At 43.7% G+C, this 13,253-nt stretch overlaps 1 protein-coding gene across 1 annotated transcript in view; it reads right to left on the bottom strand.

Moving 5' to 3' along the window:
* Positions 1 to 13,253, bottom strand: part of OXSR1 (oxidative stress responsive kinase 1) — a 94,608-nt gene that overhangs the window by 29,655 nt on the left and 51,700 nt on the right. The window contains exon 5 of the mRNA XM_080383011.1: positions 5,369 to 5,424. Within this exon, the coding sequence (XP_080239137.1) occupies positions 5,369 to 5,424 (56 nt within the window). The remainder of the gene's footprint in view (positions 1 to 5,368; positions 5,425 to 13,253) is intronic.

The raw sequence follows: 13,253 nt of genomic DNA, 5'->3' as shown, positions 1-13,253 counted from the left end.
TAGATCTGTACAGTTACATGTATTTCTAATGAATTTGCATGCAGAACAATTTCACTGCATCACAGTTTAAGCCTTTTTGCAATAATGGCAAGGCACATAAAAGATGTATGAAATCCCTCTGCTGAGTAAATGTAAAGATCACACTGGAAACAGCGGTCCAACAGCACATTAATAAAGACAGGCTAATACTGCATAAAGTAACTGAAGGATGACAAAGCCCAGGCTGGGTGAAGCCACCATCCTTGGAGAAGTTCACAAATGGTTTCAACAACCAAATAGTGCAACACCTCTTCAGGAAACACAGATATTACAAGTGACAAAGAAAAAGTTACTTCACTTCATGCTGCTGCAGCAGAGGCACCAAAACACTCCACCAAGCCTAGAGAAAAAGACTTTTGCCCCTTTTTCAAAATGGAGAAGAGGCTCAGAGGTGTCTGTGATACATTACTGGCTGCTCAAGTGAGCCCTGCAATTGGCACTCCTCTCCCCAAGTTAGATTCGTGCCTTGCACCTTGTTACAGCAATTTAATCTCCCAAAGTTAGACTTTCCTAAAGGAAAGTGGGGAAACAACACTGCCTACATCATAGCTCAATGTTTATGTAGAGCGCTATTTTAGTACAATGAATTAAGAGCAGTCAGGAACACAGAGAACCGGTGACAAGCTGGCATGGATTTGTGGAAAGTTACACAAATTCAGTTACACAAGGTTCGCCTGGCCTGAACTATCCCCATTTTATAAATAGATAAAGCAAGAGGGGTTAGGCAATTTGCCCAGTATCAATTAGCAAGTTCTGAACAACTTCATGAAATCTCAATCTACTTCAACCGCTTGGCAACACAGCTTGCCCAGGACATGGCAGGCACACTGAGTGCCTCTTGGAGTATGTCCTAATAATCCTTACTGGTTTTAAAAACCTGAAGATACCCTGTTATTGTCCCTACAACAGAAAAATCCAAGACATGGAGGGATGTGTACCTTTCAGCCTTCAGTAGACCCTTGCTTCTTCACATTCAATCACAGAGGGGTGGGTAACAGAGAGGTGGGTGATATTTAATATCCCAGTGGATAAAACCGGGGAGGGGGGGGGGAAGATTTAATCTGCGCTTGGTCTCAGTAGGATGTTAACATCATGCCAGGGTTGGAGCACGGTTCATACCAACCAAGTCTCATGCACCCTGGGAGAGCTTCTCCTCAACCTCTCCCTCCCCCACTGTCTATCAAGACTCTCACTTCATTTCACAGTAAATTACAGGGCCAGCACAGTTAAATAAACTGCAGAATAGTAAGCCTTGCTTACTATGAGAAGTCACCTCATGGTTTATGCAGCAATGTTGGTGCCAATGCAGTTTATGTTGACAAAGTACGTTTTACCTGTGCAGCTTTTAGACTTCAGGGAGCCAATAAATGCCAGAGCAAAGAGGTTTTATGGTCCAATTAAAAAAAAACAAAATTGCCACGGAGGGGTTGGCACACAAAAGAACACTGCTATCTCAATTTACATTGCAACCACCGTCAGCAGGGCCCAGAACAATGATATCTGGGAAAGAGTCCTGCTCTCTCCAGAAGACAGATTAATTCAATGTGCAGGAAAACACTTCAGACTGAGAAAGCAAAACTCTCTGAATTTTAACAGGCTCCAAAAACTTGGTGCCAAGCCACAAGCCCAAGCCCTTGGAGGGAAGAAAAAAAAAAAAGAGAGAGAGAAAATAAGATAGAAGCAAACAGCCTCAATTTAGGTCTCACTGGTCAACTAGATCTGTTAAAGGCAATTTTATGCCTTGGTTCAGTGGATGCATGTTTTGAAAGCAAAAGGAGCTACACCGTTAAAAATAGACCGACCCATGAGTAAAAATACAAAGTCCCAGGCCCTGGGGGGAAGAATTTGAAGCTGGGCCTTCATGCAGGCCATTTGAAGAATTTTTGTAATTCCTACTTCCAGCAAATGCCCCTAAACTCACAGATTTCTCCTCTGCCCCTTTACCTGCGCCTACCCTCAGCCCTCGGTGCTCTCACCTCCCATGCTCAGCCACCAATTCAGAGTTACAAACAGAACCTGAGAAACATCAGACACACCCTCATCAAGTCACTTTTTCTGTTCAGCCTTAACAGAATTGCACGACCTGAATTAAAGAGAGGCTTGAGTGTTCACTAGTTAGAACTGTATAATCCTGCAGCAAAATTACTGCCATGAATTCTATACAGCAGAAGTTTCCCAAGAAATTAAATTCACTGACATGCTGTGGAGGTACAGACCAGCAGTGGGGTTTCCTCCACCACAAGGTCGAGCATTTTTTTCTACATCTACTTTGTACATTTGGGGGGTTTTCCTCAGAGGATTTCCAGTTTAAGATTTACATTCCTCACATTTACATTTAAGTTTAATGTTTCTTGTCTCAGAAGAAATGTAAATCATGTGAAGCAGTAGGAAACACACAGGAATACAGTTGCAGAGGCCAAACATTTAATAAAAGCCTCCTTAACTATTCACTGGTAGTTTTGGTAGAGGGATGGCAAAAGGGAAAGGCGTTATTTTAAAAGAACTGAAGTTATTCTTTCCTGCTACATTATTTGCATTTTTTATGTACACCAAACCAGGTGCTTCAAGGAAGGTGTGCCATGCACTCGAACCCTCAGGCTTCATTCCACAGCTGATCAATTTTTTTATATATATTTTTTTTTCCTCCCCTCTGGTATAACTCCAACTACACTTATACAACTTTGTTTCATGGGAACACAGTGACATCATCCAGCTGATAACTGAACCACTCAACGATCAATGGAATTATTCATAATATGCATTAATATTATTGTCAAAGGCAAGTGCTTTGATGTCACTAAAACAAAACTCACTTTATTGGGATTGGTTTGCTTCCAGCATTTTTTTCCTCCTCAAAAGATTCACAAGACATTTTGCTTTTCATCCTGGGTCAGGAGGAAAGGAAGCTTAAGTGTCAGAAATTCCCACAGAAACAAAATCCCATACTATGACCAGGTCAGGCTCTTCTCTAGCATTCAGTCATTCATTTATTTTTGTTTCTTTCAAGCCATCAGTTGCCTTCACAGAAACTAAAGTGCTTCCTGCCACTGCGGTGAACTTGCTGACCTTGGTTGAGTTTAGTTGCTTGGCTGGGTCTCATGAAAGGTTACAGTATTAGTCCTTTTGCATGTTCAAAGAAAGAATTTGTAAAGAGAATACTCTGCAAATCTTGCAACCTTGCTTTTGCAGGATATGCAGAGAGCTGGATTTCATCTTTCATCATTTAAATGTTGCACTAACAACCCACTAGTAGACAGTTCAGTCCGGGGCAACATGTACAAATCACAGAAAAAATAAATCCTCTCTAACTAGTACAAGGCTAGTAAAACTTAAAATGATTTAACAATTAAAAATTACTCAGCAGGAAAAAAATACATGAACAGGTACCTGTTACCAGTGAGCCTTAATTAAAAACAAAAAAAGCCAAACCTTGGGACCCTTGTGGAAGAGAAACACAAGCAACCTTCTGCTAGGCTGGCAGAAACACTTGGAATAACAGTGCATTGCTCTAATGCAACAGCTATTTGCAGCCCCTCCCAGAACTGAATCTAAAGCTCTGTACAATTACAGATCCAAACTGTTACATCTTGGCCCCATTATGGAAAAAACTGTAGGATTTCACTGTATGAAGTTTGCTCCTTTGAGCATTTTAGAAGCCACTCCCTACCTTCCATCAGCTGCCACATGGAATTAATTATTTACACCTCATTAGAAATACAACAGCAGGTATTAAGAGCACAGGGAGACTTAAAAAGGAAAATAAAGCAACTTCAGGTTTTAAACAGAAGTCCTGTATTTTATTTAAGTCCTGTAAAAGGGCTTACTGCCTTCTGCAGAGGGAGAAGAGCTACCTACAGAAGACTGTGCATTGCAATGTGTTCTGCTTCGTAGGGGAAAATCTACACTTTCCATTCCAAGATGCAAATCCAGGCATAGATGTACCAGAGAAGCCTGTACCTGTCAGCACTACACAATGCAACACAGAATTAATTCTGCCTGACGCAACAGTCATTGCCACACAGCTGCAAAGCCCTGTCCCTTAAGCCCCAGCACACCAACTTGACCCACTGCCTCTGCCAGCAGGTCAGGGCAATAAAAAAGAAAAGACCTTCTCACAAACAGATATGGCTCTTTCCAATTAAACATGGGACTAGAAAAGTTAAACGTGTACAAGGATGTTTGCTAAGGTAGCACGACCAGAAGCAAGCTCTGCCCTCCAGCTAGAAGTAGCCCAAGGACTGGAAAGGCACTACAGGATTCATGGGAAAAGCACAGTCCTGAGGGACAGGACAGTCAGAGAGGAACCATACGTGGGATAGGGAAATGGCACACTGACTGGGAAGAAGAAAAAGAAGTCTCGCAGGTTCTATAATGTACTCTCCAAAAATCTTGTCTTACTTCATAGTCTACAATAATCATAATAATTCTTGGTTTCTGGAAAGAAGAGTGAATTCTGTAGAAACATGTATGAAGTAAAAGACCAGAAGAGAATAGGGGAGAGACGACCCCCCCAAGAAAACCCTACACAACACTCTTTCCCGCAGACGCAATACATCCACACCAAGGACTATTTCCAACATACCTGTGTTGATGCAGTTCATGACAGCAACAGACATCTCCTCCAGGCACATCTGTATTAGCTAAAGCAACTGCCTTAAAAAGCCTGTCCCACCCTGTCCCTCAGCTTGCACGACTGCTTCCAAGACTTTCAGTTCGCCCCATTTTAGGCTAGATTAGGGGCAGTTAAGCAGGCACTCCGCCACTTGGTTCAACTGAAACGGACTGGGGAGCATGCACGTGAGCGTTTGACTGGCAGATACTTCATTAAGGCAAAGATGCAAGCAACTTACACCATCAGACATATCAGTTTCCTTCTGATGAATCTATCCACTGTTCACCACAGTCCTTTTGAAAACCACCTTACGCACCGGTAAAAAACCAGTTCGGTCTGTGCAGCCCACTCCCACACCTATGAACTGGCTGTTTTAAAAATCTGACTAGCATATGCCAAGAATTTTATGTCACCTATTGATTCTGAGGACTTAACAGTCACAGGATTTATTCATACTGATTGCCAGTATTCCAAAGAACAGTATTTTAAGATAAGATATAATAAATTCTGAGTTGTTTGGGCTTTTTTGTTTTGTTTTGGTCTGTGGTTTCTTTATTGTTGGGGTTTTTGGTGTTGTTGTTTTTGTTTTGTTTGTTTGTTTTAAGAACTGTGGGGCTTCTTGAAGTTAACATTTTTAAGTAGGTTTCTTGATCATTAAACTATCTCTCTGGGTAACAGTTACACCTAATGTTTAATCAAAGCTGCCAAGAAAGTTACCTGCAATTTGCACTGAGCCATCTTCTCCAAGAAGAATATTTCCTGCTTTCACATCCCTGCAGAAAGATAAAGCAACAATAAGTGGAAGTCATTAAATCTTTCCTTCAATAACAAAAATACATTAAAATGTTATTGTTTCTTATATTTTTGTTTCTTGCATTAGCAAGTCTTGCTTCCAATCATGCAGGAACAGTAGGGACTTAACACCAGTTGTAAATTCAATAGACAGACACTAAGTAGTATTTGCATGATTTACAGCCAGTAGCAAAGTACTACACACATAAAAATTGAAAAACTCATCAGAAGGGTATCCTCAAAAAGACAAGAAAAGAGGTTTGTCCCAGGTTATCAAGTTAGTTAAAAACATGAAAACAGAACCTAGCACTGGTTTGATACTCATATATCCTTTTGGGGGGGGAGCAAACTTCAAAAAACGGCGAGTTGATGTAGTGTCACTACAGCTGAATGCATCCTATTTTTCCCCAGCCCCAAGTCTCCCTGCTCGCCAGCCCCAGAGGTGTTCAGGCATTTCCTCAGGAAAAGAGTTTAGCCCCATACACGAGTGAAAATCCTGATAGAAAAGTTGTTTGCTCGTGGCGTAATAAAGCAAACCACGTTACCAAAGGTCAGGTGAGCGGAGCTGGTACAACACAGATGGGGAGAATGGGAAAGCAGGGCCACTCATCTGTCCTGTGAAATCTCAACTTTAGAGAAAATGTCTCCCTGGTAATTTTTTTGGTGGGTTTTTTTTTTTGTTGTTTTTTTTTTTTTTTAACCAAAGTCATCGAATACACAAGAACATTCAGCATGTGCTACGAAAGTTACTGTACTATACCCTTTCAACCCCCAAAAACACTCTGGTTTGTTAGGTTAACAGCAGCACTTCTCCATCCTGGAGGGAAACGCTACCTTCGCTCCAAAACATGCTTTGAAGTTTTACAGCTTATTTTCACAGGCTGCTACCCACACAAAGCCAGGAGAAGCACCTCTATAGCTGACATCCACATTCAGCAGCACGGCTGCTAAGCTTGCACTGGCGAGGAAACCATGCAGACCCAGAGCACATACAGGTGCTCTCTCAAGACGCGCTGCAAGAAAAGCAACTGCCTGGGGAATGGATGCGTGTGAATAGCCAGCAATTCACAATACACCTCTCCTTAACAGAAGCCACCTGCATGGAAGATGGGGGCAGGGGGGAACCAAACCGAACCAAGCAGATTCTCCCTCCATGGCCTTTTGCAAATACCTGAAATCCTTTCAGACACACACACACAGAAGTCAGAAGCTATTTTTTCTCTTCTCCCTCATGCATCATGAGAACAGAACTGGCATGATGGCCTGGCCAAAGAGCCCCGGTCAGGCCCTGGAAATCTCCTCCTTCCTGGCCTTGCTCTTCTGAAGAAGAGTCTGGGCCGCTGCCAGTTCCAGGCCAGGATAATTTTAAACACATCCTCTCCAGCTTTAGCATTTGTTAGATTGTTCCCAGTACCCAGTCAAGGACATTGGCATGGCAAGGCTCTCCCCCAGTGTACAGCAGAACAGAAGTGAACAAAGGCTGTCCATAGGACAGTCCCACTAAAGATCACTTTAACAGCAAACCACAGCTGACAGTAGCCTTTAGCCTTCAAACGAGTATTTCAAGTCCTGCGAAATGTACACTTATTGCCAGCAGTGACCATCTTGGAGCCTAATCCCTGTTTGAAACACAAGTGTAAGAGCAAGTGCAGGAAAATTAATTTTTTTTAATGATCAAGAACACTTGAATACAACTATATGGGAACACTGAAGTTGTACGGTGAGATAGCCTTGAGAAGCTGGATAGCAGGATGGGACTCAAAGCAGTAGTACACTATGACAGCAATGCCGGAGTAAACAGACAAAGGTAAAACAACTGCTGCCAGTCAGCTCCAGTCCTGCCCATTTTATTGGCCAAATACACAGAAATGCATTTAGAGGCAAGTCAGCCTTCCCTCCAAGAAGCATTAGTTCGTTTTCTTCCTGCAATTAACAGCTGCAGCCATTGCAGACAAGAAAGCATCAGCACTGCAATGGATGGAGACTTTTAAACAGACAGAGGGAACTGAAGGGATTAAATACAACATTAAGCATGTAGCTATGCTACCCCCCTCTTAGCATCTGTTGGCCAAATCCACTACAACCGGAGCTGTAGAAACTTAATCACCATGAAAGATACAAACCTGAGTAACCCCTGCACTCCCACAAAGCACTCAGTCCGTAGCAGTGAGGGAATGGAAAAGCTTCCTGCCAATGTTTAGGTAGAAGATGCCTTTGGGATGCAAACCCATGATCACATGGAGCCATGAGAGCACAACGCCCAAGTCTGCTGCTTCCTAGGTAAGGAGCTGGCTCACGCGGCATGAAATGTGCTTGGCACAGGCGCAGCCATCTCCAGAAATCCCCCCTCATACCAGTGCTAATTCAGAGGGAACAGAGGGCGTTCAGGAAACTCTCCAGTCCTACTGGAAGTGTTTATCCAGACCAGTTCTCCTGCAACAGATAAGATGCATGAGGCCCTTTCGAAGCTGCCTGCCAGTTCCAGGTTATGGGGAAAGAAATAGCACGCATCGAGGTTGCCTGTTGAAGTTATTGTTCCTTTTACTGAAGATGGACACAAGCCAACAGTAATTTCCTCTTCCATCTGTACTCCAAGGCAGCCCAGGATGCTGTAGCACTTCCCCAGTAAGCCGGGCTGTGTGGTACCTTACAACCTTCCCAAGCTTCTCCTGCCAGCATGACAGTGTGTGTAGCTTACCAGGCCCCCAAAGCAGACCACACTCAGCAATGAAGGAAGTGCCCAGAAGTTTTTAAGCAGAACTAAGGACCAAGTCTAAACCATCATACACTTGAGTCCAAACCATCTCAAGCAGGTTTCACGGACACAGCAACAGCTGGCCAGAAAGCAGCATGCACTCAGTACCACCAGAACATCCTACCGTAACAGAGCAAGCTGTACGGGGAGTGCCTAAAGCAGTGGAACAAGCCCTCAGATTGAATCCCATAGGAAGAGAGACAAAGGACTCCAGTTCCTTAACCCCCTCCAATGCAGAGGTCTGTTTTCTTTTTAACTTCAGCTTGGATTAATTAAAACTTATATAATTTCTCGTTGGAAACAAAAGTCAGTAAATATGGTGCTCCAAGCTGGTTCAAGAAATTAAAACAAGTCGTTGCTACAATAAAAAATCCAGGAGGCCAACAACAGCCACTGCCAAATATCCAAGGCTGAAGAATTAAATCACCACTTGATGTGGCATTTCCTCTGGGTGACCAACCCTCTGAAAAGACCATTACTCACCCCAGCGTGGTACACTCCACCCCAGAGCAACAAAACAGATCGGCAGCAAGCTGTCTGGGGACACTGACTCTGTTTCGGAGTTACTGTACCATAGAGGCAACTTCCAGCTTTCCCATTCCTCCCCCAGTGTATTGGCATTGCGTCGCCCTCTGCAAGAGCACCAGGTGAACATCAAGCAGCAGCAACATTGGGCGAACAAAGATCCCTTTCTTTAGCACATACTGGTGTCACCAGCAGCATCTTCATATTAGGTCCTCCTTTAAAACCATCTTTAATCTTAATTAACTGCATTTAGAGCAATGGGGCAGGGGAGAGAAGAATGGTGCTTTCCTGTTCATTCTCATTAGGAGATGCTTATAAACTTGCAAGCTGAATGGCGAGAAGTTTGTTACTCCAGGATATAGTTATTGCCAAGTGTACCAATTTGAAGGTACTTCCTATTAATGTGGTAATGACCATATCCTGGGCTGATATGGTGGAATAAATGGTGTGCCTCTGGCATAATTGCTATGCTGGAAACAGGAAGCAGCTTTAGGCTGTGGCATAAACAGTAATTATATCACACTTTAAATAAAGTTACAGAAGGATGGAGTAAACTTTCTTGACAGTAGTTTAACAAATGCTACCGTAGTTTCCGACATTGCCGCTCTGTAACTGTCATCTTCCTCTCTTCTAAAGCCTCCAAGAGCCCTTCCGCAAAGTAACAATTATGTTTTTATTTACCTCATACTTCACAACCAGAGTGGGAAAAGGGGTTTGGACTCAATCCAGTGCAAAGCTGGATTCTCCACATCTGCCTTGAAGTGTTTCGCAGCAGGGCAGAAATTCCTCCTCATCTGCATTCCAAACTGGTTTAGCTTCCCAGTGTACCAAACACTAACGTACCAGTTAGATCACATTAATGCCTCCAGGTTAGGGCTGGGCCATAGCCATTAGGCGCTATATAACCAAAACTGATCCCTGATGCAACAAAATTACAACCAAGCATCTAGCTACAGGAGACTTGGGAGCACAGGAAGGCAATGAGATGATGCTCCCCAGTTTTGAGTGCAGTGTTCCCACAACCCACACACACACCCCAGTAAATTTTTCAACAGGGCAAGGGGGGAACTACAGGAACTGTATCTTCATGCCTTGTTCCCAGTACAAAAAAGCCTGCACAACTCCTTAAAATGCTGCTGAATGATCTGATCTGCCCTCACCCATAGGCCTCAATCCTTGGTGCTGCCACATAATGGTTGTCGTTGCAGTGACAACAGTAAGGGAAAAAGCAAGACTTGCTGGTCCATAGTGGACAGCAGTGTTACCAATAACCAGCTGCAACTCTGCAATCCTGGCATATGCAATAAAACTCCGTATTACAGACTTAAAAGAACTGGTACTTGCAAGAAAAGCAATGAAGCACGTTAACTTACTGCTTTTTAAACAAGCCTCTTTTGTTTGGAAATCAAAAAGGATTCACTTGGCTTGTGTTCAAAAGTCTACATTGGAAGCAATAGCTAGGACAGTTTGTTAAGGCCACTGCAGCCATGACACATGTGACCTGAGTAAAGAGTGGCATCCCAGGACTTCTGTAGCCTAGCACTGAGAAGAAAACTGTCATATGAAGAGGGAGATGGAGACAGGCCCTGTTTACTATGCCTTTGCTTCCAACCTGATCATATGTGCCTTTACTATGCAATGCTGGCTGTCAGCAGAGCCATGAGTCATCTGCCCATTAGATGCAATTTACATCAACTGTAACAATAAATTTTCATGGACTGAACTCTACAGTGCATAATTTGGCATGAGGAAGGAGTGGTTGGTTCTGCCAAGTTTCATTTAAAAAAAGAGAAGGTGCAAGATACAAGAATTACTATTTTCTGTTAATGGTAATGAATAACTCAAAATATTTATACTGAATGCAACCAATTCCTGGAGTTGACACTGTTCTGAGTAATTCGCAAAATACTTCCAGGACAGCTTCTCTACATACAGTTAAATATGAAGCAATATGTGACATTATGCACAATATCAGTACTATTCTTCTCTCTACTACCATACATTACTCTGCCTTCAATGATATGCTATTACCTATGTCACCTCTCCCCTTTGCCTTATAAGCCAACATATAAAAAGCAGGCTATACACAAAAGCTTTACCCTTTGAGACAGAGCTGCAAAACTGAAACTAGGCTGGGAGTATGCAAGCAGAGTAGTATTTTTACACCCTCAAATGTCAGCATCGAGTACAACGTAGGAGAGGGCATTCAAAACAACTGCATTAGAAGCACTGTACCTTAGCATGCTCCCTGTTCCCGATCAGAAAAGCTGTGTATACCAACACATTCATGCCACAGGGTTGAGCCTTAAGTCCCAAACTCTTGGGCAAGATGCAATTACTGTCTGTTAACAGTGCTGTACTGAAAGTCTGCAGAGCTGGATGCGGGAACATCTCCCAAAGCTTGAAGGTCTTCCAACGGCACAGAGCTGGCAAAGCAACTTCCATACCCCTCTCTCCAGCCTCCCTGCTGAGGCAGGCGTAAGCAGGGGGAAGAGGGCCAAGTCCACAGCTTGCTTCATCCCTGCTCATCCACAGTCCTCTCAGCAGGCCCTTGCGGCCACTGGCAGCCAGGACCAGCAGCAGCAGCCAGGCTGCTATAAATTACAGCAGGGGACCAGCCCAGCAACACACTTCATTGCTCAGGATCAGGGAAGAACAGTGACTGCTCCTACCCTCTTCTCTGAGCTGCTCTGCTGGCTGCTGGGCCGTGGTGAATGATCAGGGCCTCAACACAAGAGCTAAATGCCAGCAGCACAAGGCAACTCATGATTTACCCTGGGTCTCATAAATGGTAGAGGTAGTTTTAAAAGCCCAGCTTTGTGGGGGCTAGGTAGGTAGGAATAGTTAAAGGCTTTTTAACTGCCATTTTAATGCCTGGAGAAAGGTAGACAAATAATCCAGTGTTATCAGGAATATAAAAAAGCTCTTTGGGGTTCTTTTAATCTGTGTGAAACAAGGCTTTGAACAGCAGAAGCGACTGACAGACTGTGGCCTTGCAAACAGAGGGGTGTGCAGGCAAAGCCTACTGGAAAGGACCGTCAGCTTCCAACAAGATGAGCTATACAAGTACGTGAAGTACTTGCTTTCTCCATGCCCTACCTTTAAAATCCAGGCAGATCACATTCAGCACAGTGAAGAGACCTCTTGGGAGAAATAACCGCATCCAGTCTCCTGGCATAGGCAAACAGTAAGGGCTACACAAGAAATTAATCTCCCATTGTACTTCACTTTAGCTAAAACATCTTTCAAATGATCCACAAAGCACTTCCGAGGTACAATTAACACCTTCTGATGTTTTGCCCTCCAACGCTTCAGAAGCGGGCTGCTGCTTTAAGTAGAGGGTTTGGGGTCCAAGAAACCATGAGTCAAGTCTGATTCGTTTTAGGTTAAGTTGCTCTGTCAGCTCAGACAAGGGACAGTTCACCAAAGAAAGCTGCAGGAGGATCGTCCTGAAATTCACTGTCATCTTAGTTATCCAAATAGCTCCAGGGGATGGTAAGATGCTGAGGCAGTAAAGAGAGTTGCAGACCTTGGGCTAACTTGGTGCAAGTCTCCAACATGAAGCAAGACAGCAAGCAGTGTGTCACATCACTTAATGCGTTCCTGCCTGCCACACAGCCACTGTTATCGCAGCGCCTGCAACTTTTCTTTATCTTAGCAAATTATGTCCAGCTTATGCTTTTTGGTCCTGTGCCAATTTAAGCCCTTGACGTTTTGCGCTCTCATCAATTCCTTCTCTTCCCACGTGTTTACAAGCCTAATAATGGTTAAAGGAAGGTGCGGTTCAATGACAGATCCTGTCTGCCTTGGATTTTACCTTCCGTCACCATACCTCCAGCCCAGCATCAGTGCTGAAGTAACCTCAACTGCACATCAGTTTGGGGGAAGTTGTTCCAGCTAAAACCAAACCCTTAAACAGTTTTCAGACACATCACCTCCTTCAGCCAGATAAAGTGCTACAAACACTAGATCTAGCCCTATGTCCCAACATGGACACTATCTAATCATACCAACCGCAACTGACCCACTTCTTCCTCCCACAAAACGAGGCTGTTGCTTCACATGTTCATCACAATGCACATCATTGTTGTAATAACAGCATATGGCAAGGAGGATTTGCCAAGCAGCTAGGGCTTCTGACAAGCTTCAGCATTTCAGCAGCCAATGCAAGAGAGAAGCTACATCTCTAACCTTGTACATCACTTTTTAAAGCTTCCCCTATTCAGTCAAAACTTCAGGTTTTTCTCCTCTTGTATCCCCCATAAGAAAAGGACCCTGCCATGCAGGCCTTAGAAATCAAGTTTTCATACCATTGAACAGCAGCTAAAAATGTACCAGGATTTCTTCCACAAATTAATCTATTCAGTCCTTCCATTTCCTGATCCTACTTCCTAAGGACTGAAGTGGGGACAAGGCACAAAGCTCCTTTAACAGCTGCTGCATGAAAAGCAGCACACAGCAAACTGGAGTCACAAGGTCTGCCTCCTATCCTGGAGGCCCAGATATTTTCGGGGGGCCCTACCTTAGTCA

Source organism: Falco punctatus (assembly GCF_963210335.1).
Source record: "Falco punctatus genome assembly, chromosome: 4".
Lineage (NCBI taxonomy): Eukaryota > Metazoa > Chordata > Aves > Falconiformes > Falconidae > Falco > Falco punctatus.
This window is presented reverse-complemented; position numbering and strand designations above follow the sequence as displayed.